General features: G+C 50.4%; 1 protein-coding gene across 1 annotated transcript; it reads left to right on the top strand.

The window, feature by feature from the left end:
- Nucleotides 1–2,233: 2,233 nt before the first annotated feature.
- Nucleotides 2,234–14,524, top strand: STC2 (stanniocalcin 2). Its single transcript, XM_032125139.1, has 4 exons — nt 2,234–2,443; nt 4,584–4,726; nt 7,168–7,379; nt 10,871–14,524. The coding sequence occupies exons 1-4, from the start codon at nt 2,293–2,295 to the stop codon at nt 11,256–11,258; spliced, it is 894 nt and encodes a 297-aa protein (XP_031981030.1). The 5' UTR covers nt 2,234–2,292; the 3' UTR covers nt 11,259–14,524.
- The last annotated feature ends 1,626 nt before the right edge of the window (nt 14,525–16,150 follow it).

Here is a 16,150-nt window from a genome sequence, read left to right as displayed (position 1 = left end):
CCTTGATTGGAGCGATTAATACAATATGGGCTGAAAGGGAGGAGCAGCCCACCAGGGCAGCCAGGGCTGCAGGGTTCGAAGGACACAGTCTAAGAAGTTATGAGACCTGACTACAGAAATCAACCAGAGGAAGGAACGTGGGGTCTGGAGGATGGAGAGTGCACAGAATTCAAAAGTCAAAAGGGCAAAACCCATCCAAAAATTTTAACTTTAAAAAGAGGCAGAAAGATTGATGAGGAATGGCTGCAGGAGGGCATCAGACCGAAAGCAGCAGGGAAAAGGCATTAGGAGAAAGCGTCATTTGTGAGGCACCAGGAAAAAAAATATTTTATATATAATACAAACTCGCTGTTTAGGAGCAGTGCACTGGCTGTCACCTCCTACAACAGAGAAAAACTGCCATCCCTTAAATTCTCCTGCCTGAGTTCAGCTCATTCAGCCCCTGCTCTTTGAACACTCGAACTAAGTTAGACCTAGCAAAGGTAATTAAATAGCAAAACTCTTCAGCAGTATAAATAGTAAGAGCACAAGGACAAAAGGAGGGCCAGGCACTCCGGGTGAGGTTAACCTTGAATGAAGAAGAAAAACCTATTCCTTTAATAGCCCTGCTGTCAGAAAGGGCAGAGCCCATCCCAGGGGCACGGGGGCTTTGCAGACATCTGCGCTGGCACAGCCAACTCCTTAGAGGAAAGCTGCAAGTTGCAGTTCCGAAGGCAGCAGCATGCTGATAAAAGGGAATTTCCACACGAGCTTGGCACCACCGTTAAGAATTTCAACCTTAAAAAGACGTTGCGATGTCAAACCCTCCGGAAGAATAAAAAAAAAAAAAAAAAAAAATCGAATAAAACTTCGCACGGCTCAGCCCCAGCACACAAACCCGCGGGCCTGAGACAAAACCAGGGAAGGCCGAGGCGAGCGGGGCTGGCTGGGGGCTGCGAGGGGGTGTCAGGACGTGCCTGCTGGTGCGTAGCCGTGGAGCCATGGTCCTGCGGCGCGGTGTCACGTCCCGCCGAGGAGACCCTTGCTCGGGGAGGTGTGAGTGGATTTCCTCAAGTGCATTTTGACAGCTGTGAGGAAGCGGGCGGCAGCAGCAGCTGGAGACATTCCTGGCTGCGCCCCCCCCGGCGGGACCCCCGTCCCCGGCACGGCACAGCGCGTCCCGGCACTGCCGGGGGCTCGGGGGCTGCAAGGGAGGGGGGCGCAGGACCGCATGGGGCCTGCGGGGTCTGATGAAACATCTGATGTGCATTACGGCAGGGCAAGGGGAGACACGCTCGCCCCTCCCCAGCCAGCGCGGCACTTCTCATCACCTGCTACGGATTTTCCTACGTCGTCCTGGGTTGTGTGTGTGTGTGTCCCCCCCACCCCGCTTCAGCTACCGGACAAAAGGCAGCAGCCAGAGCTGGCTGGGGGGGTTGCAAGGGTGATGCTCTTCCCACGGTGGCGGAGGTCTAGGGGGGTTTTCCCCCCGGGAAAGCAGCGCCCGTCCCTGTTCGCCCATCCGGCTCTGCACCCAGGGTATCACTCTCCCCCCCCCCCAAGTGATGTATTTGGCCCAAATCCCCTCGCAGCAAATGGTACAAAATCCCAGGGTGGGGGAAAAAAAAAAGAGGGAGTGGAGGGTTTCCAAGAAAGTCATTGCAATAGCTGCTTCGGAGACGGATTTTTTTTTTTTTTTTTTTTCTTTTAGATCAAGTCTTGCCATGAGGCGGCAGTGCCGCAGGACGGCCGGCACTGGCAGCCGGCTCCCGGCACGGGCACCCCGCTGCTCCCCGCACAAGGCCAGCAGCGGCTGGAGCACCCCGAAGTTGCCCGCGGAGGGGGTGGGGGGACCGCCCGCTCTCTGCCTCCTCCCTCCAAAGCGTGTCAAAATCCCGCTTTTTCACCTCTTTTTTTAACACAATTTTTTTTTCCCTATCTCTCCCCCTCCCCCGCCCCGGCGGGTGCCCGCTGCCCCCCGCACCCCCATCCCCCGGCGCGGCGCGGGTGGGGCGGGGGGCGGGCGGCTGCAACCTGCCGGCGGGGCAGGGCCGGCCCCCGGCGGGCGGGCGGAGCGGGGCGGCGGCTGCCATTGGCCGCGGCGCGGAGCGACACCTGCTCGGCTCCCTCATGCGAGTGACACCGGGGCTCGGCGGGGATATTTGAGGCTCCCTCCGGCACCGCCGCCGCCACTCCGCGCTCGCCGCCGCGCCGGGCACATGCGGTTCGCGGGGCCGCGGCGAGCAGCGCGCTGGGCCCGGGTGCGGCACCCCGCGGGGGAGGACGCGGCGGCGGCGGGGGGAAGGCGCGACCATGTGCGCGGAGCTCGGCGGAAAGCTGGTGGCCCTGGCCCTGCTGCTGGCCAGCGCCCGGGCGGCCGCGGGCACTGAGGCCACGCACCCGCCGGAGGGGCCGCAGGACAGGACCCCGCAGCAGAAGGGGCGCCTGTCCCTGCAGAACACAGGTACGGCGGGGGGGCACCGGGCTGGCCTCTGCGTGTACCCCCTCCCCTCGCTGCTGCTACTGCTTCGGCTGCTGCAGCCGCGTTGAGTTATGACAGGCGTTTTATTTCGGTGTCCGACTGTCAGGCGTAAATCATCGCAGGAAATCGGAGCTCGCTGCTAATTACCTTTAAAGCCCGGCTCTGCCAAGCACGTGTTGCCCGTGCACAGCCGCGGCCCCACGCCGGGCTCGCCGCGGCCCCGGGGTGGCCGGAGCTCCGCGGAGATGCTGCGAGCCCGGGGAGGAGAAAGTTTCTCGGCGCAGCGCTTGGAACCGGGTCGAGGGCCGGGGGCAGCCGGGAGGGCCAAGGGATGACCGGTGCTCTGCCCCCTCCGGAGGGAGCCGTGCAATGATGCAACGGGCCGGGGGTTTCTCTCCTCCTCTCCCGCCCCCCGCGCTCCCTCCCCCGGGTATTATCTGCCTAGGAAGAGAGAGCTGGGGCGTGCACTTCGCTGGATCGCTTCCCAGCCGTGCAAAGAGAGAGCGCGGGATCCAGACGCTTCCCTTCCCCCCCCTCCTTCATCCCCCCCCTCCTCCTTTTCTCTCTTTTCCCTTTTTTTCTTTTTTTTTTTTTAACACTCTCCGTGCTGCGAGACGTGTTTAAACACACACGAGCAGGAATGCACGAATGCCCATTAGGGACTGCCACATGTGAATCACGGCACTGTGCAGTTCTCAGCACGCTGGAGCCAGGACATGTGATCCGGCAAAGGGTTTGCATCCGGATGCCAACACAAGCACCACAGCCGCGCTCCCGGCCCCGAAAGCGCCCGGCTCCGCGCTCCGCAGCGCTCCACAAAGGGCTCCAGTGCCCCTTTTCTCCCCCCCCCCGTGCGGGTGTGTTTGCGCAGCTTTCCGCCTGTGGCTCAGACAATCCCTGGATCCCACCCCGGGGCTCCCCTGTGCCACCCCCAGATGCGCTTTCAGGGCGGGTAGAAGGGGGGAAAAAAAAGTGCGGCGGCAGTGATTTGAGTTTGAGCTGATGGGGGGGGTCGTGAGAACTCCGGCAGGCTCCGCATTTACATCCGCGGCTCCTCTCTGTGCCTTGCAGCGGGTGGAAATTAGACCGAAAGTTGCTGTAAAGACTTGCAAATGGACCGCATGGCAGAGGGGGAGGCTGGGGATGGCTGAAACACGCTGCGGTTCGAGGGGGATTAGGCTGGCTCCCAAGGGCGAACTTTAATTAAAGGTACCACAGGGCACAGAGTACAGGAATTCTTAGCATCCTCAGTTCTGGTCTAAAAGCTGCCCCTGTTTAACTTTATCCCCAGGCTTTTTCAGCAACCACCTTCCCTCTGGCAGTACTACTACATCCATTTTTTTTTAAAGGACCAGATGCTGTCATGTTAAGAATTAGATTTTTGGGTTGGTGGGGTTGTTTTTTCGGTTTTTTTGGGTTGTTTTTTTTTTTGAAAGTGAGTATTAGACAGCATTTTTTGCAGTATTACATAACATCTGAAAGAGCAGAATAAACACATGTGCAACAGCTAGCTCCAGTACATCTCTTTTATGTACTACATATGTAAATATAAATCTATTGATTTGTGCATAGCTGAGCACACAGTTGCATTTTTGTCCAACACTTGGTGCAAAGGACTTTATGTATCAGTGGGAGTTTTACCATTAACTTGACAGACATCCTGACAGACAAAACCCGGTGGTCTGTAAAAAACGTTGTGCTGAATGGCCAGAAACTTGCTCAAAGTACCAAAAATGAAAAATTTCGGCTGGCTGGGTCCTGGGCTTCTCGTTTTAGCACTTGAATTTTCTGGGGGGGCTTTGCACAAGCCAGAGAGCAAAACTCATGCCTGTCCTTTGCTCCTGAGGAATTCAAGAGCATGAGACAGTTCTCAAGTGAAATAGCTTGACGTAAGCATAGTGGATTTGGCATTTACTTCTTGGATATCACTTTCATAACGTAATACACCCAAGTTTTGGCCTAATTCCTGCAAAAAACGGGCACGCTGTGGGTACAATTAACCATTGTCACGCATTTTTCTCTCAAACTGATGCTGGTAGCAAAACAACTCTCTCCCCCCTACCCACCACCAGTTTTTCCATGAAGAGTTCTTCAAATTAACTCTAACCAATGCTCGTTTTAGCTGAAATCCAGCACTGCCTGGTAAATGCTGGCGATGTGGGATGCGGAGTGTTTGAATGCTTTGAGAACAATTCTTGCGAGATCCGAGGCTTACACGAGATCTGCATGACGTTCCTGCACAACGCTGGAAAATTCGATGCCCAGGTAACACGGGGAAATGTCCTACCTGTCTGCTTGCTTCTGACACACACATGGCATGTACTGCAGTTCCTTAACACCTCTTTGCACAAAAAAATTCCCAGAGCGAGTCTACTTTAGCTGTGATTTACTAATTCACTAGGAGGAATTTTTCTGTTGGAAGGTCCAGAATCAGGACCTCAGGACAGTAATAAAGCAGCGGTGTGCAACCTGTCCCAGGAGACAGGCTGCAGCTCCCTGGATCCCTTCCACCTACTGTACCCAGGATAACTCCAGCAGAGCACTTCATGGAGCCAAACATGGTTTTAAGAAACACTGGGTGGCTGAAGCCTCTACACCATGTTTGTTCAAAACCGGCTCTGAGATGCAGCTTGGGCTCCCAATTCATTTAGAATTATCTCAGGATTTCCCAACAGGCAGTTTACTAAAGTTGGCCCTCAAGACTTGCACTCAACCAGCCCACACAACCCCCTAAAGCTGCTGTACTCAAACAAGCCTCGGTTCGAGCACTGATGTTAAAATACGTTACTTCCATGGTATGTGCTATTAAGTTTGTCTCCTTCATTTTCTCCCCAGACCATTTATGCATCATTGAGACATCCTGTTATTATGTCTTGTAAACCTCCTCTCCCATTTCAGTGTGGAGGGAAGGGAACATTCTGACGGGCCAGCGGCATTTGGCTTGACCAGGCAGTTTACAGAATAACTTGACTGAAAGCACCAGCTACATGGCACTGCCAAAAGCATGGCACAAAGTAGAGCTGCCCTCAGGATCCAGCCTGTCCCATGAGGGGTGGTGGGACTGCCCAGTAGGGAGCACTTTTGAAGGGCTGGAGCTTTAGGTTCAAATGCTCAAGGATGTAGGAAGGGCCTGGTTACTCATTAAAATGGGACTCGCTGCTTTTATGGGTATCTGAAAACCTTCGACTTCATTTCCAAGTGGCTTCCAGAAAACACTCGTTTATTTTTGCGCAATATTTCTGCCTGTGAAGAGAGTTGACCAAAGAAGTAGAGAAGGAAAGTTGGGAAGGCAGGGAATGGTGCTTGTGGAGGCTGAGAGTAGCCATGGGTGCCAGATCCCCAGGTACAGCTCATCAAATCCAGCCTGTTTCACGTCCAGGCAAAGATTGAAACCCCTGGAGCTTTGTTTAACATGAAGGTGACTTCAGCCTCTGCTGTGACATGGCTTTTCACAGCTCCTCTCTGTATCATCTCCAGTGATTTCAAGCTGCATTAAATGGCAAGACTAACATTGGCCATTTTCTCTTCTCTGCTCTGAAACCTGAGAATTTGTCAGTTTGGGTTTATATAAGAATTCTCTTTTTCATCCCTGTTTGCCTACTGTGCTGTGTTTTGTTTGTTCCTGAAGGGAAGGGCAAGAGAGTGCCTTTAGTTTGGGAAATAGGGATGACGACTGAAGCAGCTCTTTGATCAGCACGAAACATTTCTGGCTTGAAACAATTTGGGGACAACATCTGCTTGCAGGTCTGGGTGAATCTCATTTAGTGTCAGTGGAGCTGGGCCTGTGCACCCTTGGGATAAAGGGGAGCAAGGATTTGGTCTTTGTGGAGCACCTGTGTAGAAGAATCTGAGGCTGATGAAAAGGTGGAGGCAGTGCAGGGAGCTTCCATGGGCCTATTGCTCAGCAAAGTAAAGGGAGTCTGAGCAGAGCTGCAGCTCCAGAATCCGATAAAAGAGGAAAGGAAGGGATGGGTTTGATGCCCACCAAGCAACTGAGTGAAGGAATCCCAAACAATGGTTAAAGAGATGCTGCTAAAACAGCTTTCCTCCACCTTATTTTTTAGCTTCTTGATTTGATTTTCCTAATCTCACTTAGAATTTCTTGCAACAGGCATGAAGACGCTGTAAGATTATGATTATTATTATTATTAATGCTGATTTGAGTCCCTCTCTGAGGAAGAAAATACTGATAGATGGGGAATAGGGCAGGTGCATATAGATCGTGTCTCTGAGTTTGTAAACTACTTTTAAAGTGAAAAAAATAAACCCTACAGTTACTGAATGGGTACCTGCTTGTGGTCCTGAGGAGCTCAGCCACGGCAGGCTGCCCTTCCTTTGTGTGAACCTGTTGTTCTGCCACCCTGGAAGCAAATTAACCCAGTAACTCCAGCACTGAATTACTTCAAGGTGCTCACTTTTGCTCTTTCCCTCGTTGGGCGTTCAGCTGTTGGGGCAGAGGAAACCTCAAAGTACCAGTGAGGAAGCTCTGGGTGTTTCAGGTCTACTGGGATAGCAAAGCTGGGTAACTTGGCATGGTCTTTAAGGGCAGAGAAACAGAGAAGAAGGGGAAAGCCATTAAGTGATACCCTTAGCACTGTAATAACCCTTGACATTGTCCTGCAGAGAAGCAGCTGGCTGGGCATAAATCAGCTGCTGTGCTTAATGGACAAAAATACAGACCTCTACTCCATTTCTTTCCTTCTCAGGGAAAATCCTTCATTAAAGACGCTCTGAAGTGTAAGGCTCATGCCTTGAGGCATAAATTCAGCTGCATCAGCCGTAAGTGCCCTGCCATTAAAGAGATGGTGTTCCAGTTACAGCGGGAGTGCTACCTGAAGCATGACCTCTGCTCTGCTGCCAAGGAGAACGTCCAGGTCATTGTGGAGATGATTCACTTCAAAGACCTGCTGCAGCATGAGTAAGTGCCTCCGTGCTGGTGCAGTCAGAGCGTGGGAGCTCCTTCCAGGAGTGCCAGTGGGCTGTGCATCTGCCCAAGAGCTGTTTCACCTCCTTCTGGCCTTAAGCACCTCTTGTTTTCTCATGTACAACACCAAGGTAAAGCTTTCTTTGCAGGGCCCCTTGAAGTTTGTGTACAAAGGGTGAGATGTACAAAGGGTGAGATGTGTGGAAGGAGGTGAAATGGGTTGAAGTTGGATCTGCCAGTCCCCTTGGTGCTCTGGCAAATACTACCTCAGTGTCTGCCACTTCCACAGGCATCTCTCAATGGTTTTTTTGCTTTCTGAGCTCAAAGGCATCATTTTGGCCCCAGTATCCTGTTAGAGGTGACAGCTAGAGAAGGGGAAAGAAGGTTTATGCAAAGTTGTCAGCAAGATGATAATTTCTTCTTTAAATACATACTTTGAAATGTCTTGTAGTTAATTGTCCCTGAAAGAGCTGCAGTCCCCCAGGTAATCTCCCATTCATCTTACTCTTTATTAATCTCAGATGCTTTTTAATAAAACATGGGGTTGTACAAAATGAAGGCACAAGTCAGATTTTTGAGGACTTCATTCCCCTGACTGGGAGCACAGCTGTCCTCCAAGGAATGGCAGGCACAAATCCTACTTGGAATTGATCAAAGCTGCTACATGACAGCAACAAACCAAGCACAAGCTGTTTGTACTGACTCTTTGTGCACAGATGCAAAAATCAGAGCCTGTTTTTCTTGCAGGTGAACGTCTCACTCCTGAAACAAGAAGGCTGAGCCAAAGCCTGGCATCAGGCTTAACCTTAGAGCATCTTCCTACCACACCTCTGTGCCTTGATATTAGCACAGAAACTCCAAATCCCAGCAGTCATGACAGACAAATTTTTTTACAGAATCACTTCTTTGGGAATTTTAGCCTTGCATTTTATTTTCCTCACTATCCAAAGGAGCTGTGCTCTGATTGCCTTAGTGCTGAAAACCAACCCCCCCCCCCCCCAATACTTCAGCTGCAGTCACAGAGAGATGCTTCAGTGCCAGTTTAGTCACATAAATCCTATGCTGTGGTTTGTTCAAGCTGGACATGGTGGCCTGAAAGCAAGGCCCTTTCCCTGGACATTCCTGAGGCTGGGATCAAAGGCATGGCTGGGGGCAGAGCTGCTGTGCCCAGGGCCGTGGGCAGCATCCTGCTGGCTGGGGGAGAAGGGCAGCAAGGCTCCATCCTGCCCAGCAGCACCTCTCTGGGCACTGCCTGGGCTGTGTCAGCAGCTATAAATTGGGTACTTGGCACCAATTAACCCCCCCCCATCACTGGGGATGAAAAGAACTGTGTGAGCCAAAAACCTGTCCAAAGAGGAATGAGTTATCCCTTATTTTATGAACGGGCTCAAGCAGGAATGCTCAGAAGCAGCTGCTTATTTCTGGGGAACTGAACTGGGGGTTGTTGGTTGAGAAGAGAGGGTCATTCAGCTGAACACCTATAATTTGCATGATCTCATTTAGCGCTTCCTACGCTCCAGCATCTCCCAGAGTGGGAGCTCGGCTCTCCTATGCGGGACTCCCCAAATAGAACCAGCCAGCCTCCTCCCCTCCCCTAAATTTAGAGGCCATCTCTGAAGCTCTTGAACTAAGGAACTTGTTCGAGATCAATAGGCAAGTGTGGCAGAGCTGGAAATAAAATCACGTCTGCTGACTTGCAGCCTTGTGCTCAGTTCAGGTACTCTGGTCAGGCCAGCTGAAATGCAGAAAGTAAAACAGGCAAGGAGAAATGGGCTGGTATTAATGCACAGGGCTCTGGCAGGCTCTGAATACCTGAAATATTTGGCAGCTGAGCCACTTTTTAGTCATACCAGCAACCTTTTTTCTTACAAAGATTTCTGCAAAGGTTTTGCCCAATTTTAAGAACTCATTTCTTTGGGGGGCGGGTTTTATACCCTTTTTCTGGACCACTTTGTATGCAACGTGCTCAGCTCTCTCTTATCTCCTACTTTACATTTAGAACAAAAACCTAAGAGCAGAGAAGCAAGTGGCAGCTCTCAGGCTTGTTCTCTGTTTTGTTCTGACTGTTCTCTCCCGATGAGTGTTCGGAACACGGTCAGGCGGCAAAGCCTCCTCCTGAGTCAGCTGTGGGGGTCAGGCTGATTTGCTATGGTGGAAGTGGTGACAGGCCTTGGCAGATTGGTCCCTGCTGCATTCCAAGTAACTTTTTTGTTGGTTTTTTTTTTTTTTTTTGAGCAGCAGGAGCAATCCAACTATGGATTGTTGATACTTTGAGATAGGGGAATAGGTGGCTCTCCAAGATTAGCGATTCAAAATGAGTTTAAGCAGTTGGGTAAAGTCAGGCACTGATCATAATCTGTTGCTTTTCCTCATTTCTTCTGACTTAAGTTAATAAGAAGAGATTTAAGCTTGTCCACAGCCACCAGAGCTGGTGGATGGGGTGCCCAGGAGGTCCATCCCCACCACCCACCCCACACAGCCATGACTGCTGACCCCCCGGGAACTTTTCCACTTGTGCTGTGGATGGTTCCTGCTGTGGAAGATTTTTAAGCACGTCCTTCTGGGCCTGCAAGCAGCTGAGCAGTTGTGTCAATAGACAACATCAATATTGACCCACAAAACTTGTGACCACAACTATTTTAAAATTGCTGCACTCGGTGACCTGTGCCTGAGAAGCCCAAGTGCCGTGCTCGAGCTGCTGGTGCCTTGGGGACACTCAGGGGTGGGTGGGAAGCACAGAGGGGATTGAGCCAGGGCATGTTTCGAGGCCTTGTTTGACTGGGAAAAGATGCTGAAAGCTTTGTAAGGAAATGAAGAAATAAAACTTGGTGTGGGAAGAAAAAGTGCCACCGAAGTGGATTCCATGTGTCTGAGCTCTGTTCAGGCAGATCCTGAGTCCAGATAGGATCTTGCCTGTGATGGAGATCAACACCCAGCGCTCCAGAAATGATGAGGAAAGCCAGAGAATCTCTAGCTGAGTATTTATTGCTTTTGTAGAGGTGAGAAAATGCCTCCCTCTTGCAGACTGGTGGCTGGTGAAGGCTCTGTACCTACCATTCACCCAGAGCCTGTTTGGTGAAGCTGATGGCTCTGGACAGAAGCAAGTGTCCTGAGTATTAAAGATGGAAGGGTATGGAAAGAGTTGGAGCCAGAAATTGTGAGATGGCTCTTTCACTTGCCAAGCAAGACCTCATCTGTTCCTCTGGTGAACATACCAGTTGTCCCAGACTATCTCCAGGGGGAGAGCAAGCACGATGAATCCAGAGAGGCTTTGACAGGATGCCACTGTGCATTTCCTGCAGCGAAATGGCTGGTCAGAAGATGGGATTTTACATAACTGACGTGGTGCAGAATTGCTGCTGAGTCAGGGGGTGCCAGGGGCTCACACCACTGGATTTGCTGTGCCCAGGGAGGCTGAGGCAGATTCTTCACTGATTCCCTTGGATGGTTTTTGACTCTCCTCTCACTGTTCCCTTTACCTCCAGGCCTTACGTTGACCTAGTGAACATCCTGCTCACCTGTGGCGAGGAGGTGAAAAAGGCAATAACGAGGAGCGTCCAGGCCCAGTGTGAACAGAACTGGGGAAGTCTCTGCTCCATCCTGAGCTTCTGCACCTCGGCCGTGCACGGAGACGCCGTCCTGGGAGCCGAGAAGAAGGCGGGGGAAGGCAGCAGGGCCGGTGCTGGCCGTGGGGACATGGTGGCCCACGCCGAGCCCGAGCACAGGGAGAGCTCACGAGCAGCCAAGGGAGAGAGAGGTACCAAGGGCCACTCCAACGCCCGGGTCAAAGCTGGGGGCCACAGTCCCAAAGGGGCCCACGGGATCCTGGACCGGGCAGACGAACTGTCCGACTTCTCTGACATCCGGAGGTGAAAAAAGGCACCAGCTCCCCCTTCCCCCCTGCCCTCCCCCGGAAACCTCCTCCCTTGAGTTCCATCCTCCCGTCTATGGACATTCCAAAGCATTTCCCATTCAGAGGTCAAGCACAGGGCATTGCAAGATATCTATGGACCTCGGCATCAGTGTGTATATAGTAGCAAAGGGAGAGCAGTGGCAATGGGTTATCAATCCAGCAAACTCGACACTCGGGTGGCAAAATGTCTCCAGCTAAATTCTTTCCCCCTTTTTTATGAAACGGACATCATCTGAAATTTAGGATCTTGTTTGGGGGTTGTTGGGTTGGGTTTGGGGTTTGGTTTTGGGGTTTGTTTTGTTTTGTTTTTTTCCCTTGGTCTCCTTGGCAGGGGAGAAGGTTCCAAGCGGGCTCTGCCAGACTGCATGTGGCTGCTTGTGGCTTAGCACCTCCAAAGGTTTAGGGCACAGCCTTACAGCAGATGGCTGAATTCCAGGGGGATTTGGTTTCTGCCTGTGGCTGGGAACGCCAGAGCTCAGGGCTCTCTATGTGAAGCTCTCTAATGAAGTAGCTGCCCCGTCTCTGGCACAGGAACCGTGTGGTCTGGAGCTCCACCACTTTCTCTGAAGTAACTTCTGAGCCATTGTTCCCACCTGGGTGACGCTGCCTGGTTTTAAGTGCCCCCTGTTAGTTTTTTAACCACTGCATCGCTTGACACTTGCTGATCACAGAACCATATCCAGTCACTTCCCAGGCAGGTAATCAGCTTCCAGACAAGGCAACGTGACTGTTAAGACTTGCACAGGGTGAAGGACCCCCAGAAGTATTCTCGTGGACCTCTGAAAACCCTGTGCATATTCTCTGCTTCCATCTGCCCCCTCAGCGATACAGGTCTTCCACCCTTACAGCCCAAGCCTAAAGGGGCAGGTGTGGGCTCAGACAGCAAAGGACCCTATATATCCCCATATATTTAGTTATTAGGGCTGCACTGAAGGCCCATCAGAAGCCTGTCTCTCCTTAGCAGGTGTGGTGTGGTTTGCTGGGATGTGGAGCCCCACTCTAACCTGCCTATAGCTTGGTTTATCCAAATGCCAAAGACAAGGAGAGGGGATTGACTTGGGTTTTTTAATTCTTGTGCAGGTGACGACGACCAATCTCCACAGAGCGAGTTAGTAAAGGTGAAGAGTGTCAAGAGCTTATTGTCTTTAAGCAGTTTCAAGTGTGAACGAGGTTGTTTGGCCATATCTCTCCTACCCCCTATGCAATTGTAATTCTCAGGTTGCAGCTCTGCAATCCTTTATTCCCAGATATTGTACTGGAAGTGGAGGCTACAGCACCCACAGGGACAGGAGGGTGAGCTCTCAGCTTCCTCTAGAGAAAAAAGGGAGTTTTTCTTAGAAAGTGGAAATCACACCAGGGATTAGAGCCTTCTCATTTAGAAAGTTTGGGAGGAAAGCTGTGGGGGCAGGAAGGAGGTTCAGCAGAGACAGAACGTACCCAGTGAACTAACGTACGTCTTGCTGCATGGTGGGAAGGAGCTGCATAAACAGGAGAGGGTGTTGGAATTTGGCTACAATTTCCAACTCGGATTTCAGTTCCTGCTAAGTGAGCACGGCTCCTAATAGCTCCAGTCAGGGTTTAATGCAGGGATCCACCCGCAGAACTTGGAGGCACTGCTTTAAATAGCAGCCACGTAGGAGGCAAGAGGGGACAGTTGAGTTGCAAAGGTGTCTCCGTGATCACCAGGTCTTTGCTTAAAGACATGGCCTTGATCCCACCTGATTTTAGCTAAGTTCTGTCATGACATTTTCGTTTGGTTTCAGTGGGAAGAGCTGGGACCAGGCCAGGTGCTGTAGCAGCAAAGACCATGGAGATGGTGCAGTGAGTGTGGCGTCTGCCCCATGGGGCTGGTGACAGCTCTGCCAGCCCTGGGGCACCCAGGCTGTCCCACAGCAGCTTGGTTTGGGTCTGACTCTCTTGGCCACCTCCTCTGCTCCAAAAACCTGCTGGTGGTACCCTAAGAAGGCTTCTGGTGTGTGCCTCCGTGGGTTCCCTGCAAGTGTCCTCTCCCCCTTGGTGGCACAGAACCACCACGAAGAACAAGCTCAAACCAAAAAGACAATCCAAGCATTTTAGCACAAAAACAAACAATAAAAAATTAAAAAAAAAAAAAAAAGCAAACACAAACCAGAAACAACAACTTGCTACCAATGTTCTTGCATTGAACTAAAATAAGATCCCTCTGTCATTAGAGGTCTTGATTCATCAATGGGAACCAAACAGAGATCTACATCTTTGAATGTCTCAGTCAACATATCACCTCAGCATGCATACAGTTTTATTTGTATTCTTTGGTTCTGTGGGGAAAATTGTGTATTCCCCTTGTTTAGTCAATGAAAATTGGGGAGGGGGGGTGGACAAGCTGTGGGTGGGAGGGATTTTTTGTATAAGGCATCATTTTTTTTTTTCCTCTGTGTGTGAAGATTTTATGTGTTCATCTACTGATTCCACATATGCTATTATTGTAAATATTTTACATTTCTATTTATTATAGTGTCCCCGTTTAAAAAAAAGAACACTGCTGGCTATGATAATTTAAACGTATGTCATGACCTGTGTTGTATATATTCATGCCACTAGTATGGGTTTTTTTATGTTTAAAGCTGCGTAAATATAGTTTTATACAGTTCCATAATGTTATTGACAGCATAAATCATTTATTTATTGTTAAACCTTTCTTTCATATCTAACAGATAAGGGTGCGTTTTACCTGAGATTATTTTATTGTGACATCTACATAGCCTTAATTCTTTATAAAACAAAAAAGGAGAGAAAAAAAAAAAGTCCATTTAGATACTGTATGATGCTTTAATTAACATTCCTTATGAACTTGCTGTTCATGAAGGAGGTTTAGCTTAAAAGCAAAGGTATGAATGTTTCCTTTATGCTTTGCATCTGGAATGAGCCTTGTTCTGGAGTGAAAATACTGCGAGAGAAGCAAAACGCCTACAGGAAAAAAGATAGCAGTAAACCCTGGAAAATGCTGTCCTAACTTACAGTGCTGAACTAAAAGGAGGAAAAAAAAAATAAAAGGAAGAAATAAATAAAAGACAAACTGTCCTTAATTCCGAATCTCTGGGAGAAAAACATACTGGTTTTATCTCGTGTAGAGTTTGCAGCCAAATAAGCTTGTAAATAAAGAAAATGCATATGGCTTTAGACAAAGCTCTGTACCTTTCACACACTATTATTTTCCTTAAACACTAATAAATGTTTTGAATAAGTCTGTGGCTGGGTTTTGTTTAGCTGGAATTTCAGCTGCTGGGAGATAAGGGGGTAGGAAAAGCCCTCTGAAGCTGAGCCAGCAGCTGCAGCCAAGGGGGGCAGAGGTGATTTGTCTGCTCGTCCCCCACAGCCGGGCAGGGACAGGACATGGGGACAGAGCCAACCCTTCCTCTAGAGCAGGGCACAGACCTCAGCCCTGGAGTGTCATTCCCCAGGAGAGGGAGACCTCGCTGGCTGCTGATGTGGGACCTGGAGGCTGGGTTTGAGGCAGAAAGGGAGATGCAGAACCAGCTCGAGGGCGAAAAACAGGGAGCAGAAGCTCGTGCCCTTCTCAAGCTCAGACAAAGCTCCTTCGAGAGGTTTTCCCTTAGCAGGAGCCATGGACTGGGATCCCTGCAGCTTGTCAGAGCCACCTCATGGCTTTAAACCAGCAGGTTCAGGCTAGGGAAGGAGCAGAGGATGCAGCTGCTGGGGTTTCTCCTCGCTGCCCTGACGATCCTGGATTCCAAAGCCCCTCGGGAGCTGGCACACTGCGCTCAGCCAGGCTGGCTTTAGGCACAGCCCAGCATCCATAAGTGCATCCTGTAGGAGCCAGGGAGGGGATCTGTGGCTGACCACAGCACCTGCCTGTGGGCAAGGTGTTGGCAGCCCCCAAAGCCCCAAGCGCTGGATTCCAGCCAGACCCATCAACAAATACAGCAGCAACCCTTTCTACAAGCTGCAAGTGCTGATAAAGATTTGTCCTGCATGTATGAGAGCCTCAGTTCATGTGACACAGCAAGAGTTATCCCTTCAAGATTTTACCTTAAAACCAGAGGACATCCATTTTCACCCCCCACTGCCAGCTATTCATAATCAATAAGTACCAGCCCATGGCTCTGTACAGGGATATCATAGGAGCTGTAATTCTCTCTTAAATCAGATACCAAAATCTTAGATGTTTACTGGAGTTTCAGCAAAGGAGAAAAGCAAAATCCCAAGGTTTACAAAAAGCAAGCTGCAGAAACAGCCCTTTGTGTTGTCTCCAAAGTCATTTTCATACAGTGTCGGGGTGTAGGCAGCAAAGGGATGGGGAACTTATGAAAAATCACCTCAGAACATAAAGCACGGATTTTTTTTTTTTTTTTTTTAAGGCTGCTTGCATGAAAAAGCACATTTTTAACACTCCTTCTGTGGGGTTTAAAAATAACTAATCCAGTTGAAGCCTTTGGACGAGATGGGCTTCACTAGCCTGAATATGATTTGCAGCAATGTAGGACCTGTAGCATTTCTTTGCCTGTAGGTGCAGCAGCTCTTTATAATCCTGTCATGGACTGTCAGACACCAACAGGAGAGTGCATCCTGCCTGCAGAGCTGTCACAGAGTGTGGTGGGATGTGAGCTCAGACCAACCTGCACTCAGGCTACAGCCAAGGAATAACTTGTGCTGGACCCTTCACTGGCATTCACAACCCAGTGCATTTTTTTTTGCAGGAGCTGCTCCTCACCATGGCTGTGATGCAGCTGAGGTAGCTGCATTCTGCCTCTACCATCCTCCCCACAATTTCAACCAAAAAAGTTATTTTTCATCTCCTAACGTGTAAAACGGTGAGCCTGCATTCTGTAGCCGAAAGTGGCAAACGTTAGTG

The sequence above is a fragment of the Corvus moneduloides genome, chromosome 15 (assembly GCF_009650955.1).
Source record: "Corvus moneduloides isolate bCorMon1 chromosome 15, bCorMon1.pri, whole genome shotgun sequence".
Lineage (NCBI taxonomy): Eukaryota > Metazoa > Chordata > Aves > Passeriformes > Corvidae > Corvus > Corvus moneduloides.
Note: the sequence above shows the minus strand (reverse complement) of the source record. Positions and strands in the feature narration are given on the sequence as shown.

Bases quoted from the DNA above. Each gene is read 5' to 3' on its own strand.
- STC2 (XM_032125139.1), top strand. From the start codon at position 2,293: ATGTGCGCGGAGCTCGGCGGAAAGCTGGTGGCCCTGGCCCTGCTGCTG. The intron at 2,444-4,583 runs GTACGGCGGGGG...TGCTCGTTTTAG, and splicing joins CCTGTCCCTGCAGAACACAG to CTGAAATCCAGCACTGCCTG. The intron at 4,727-7,167 runs GTAACACGGGGA...TTTCCTTCTCAG, and splicing joins CTGGAAAATTCGATGCCCAG to GGAAAATCCTTCATTAAAGA.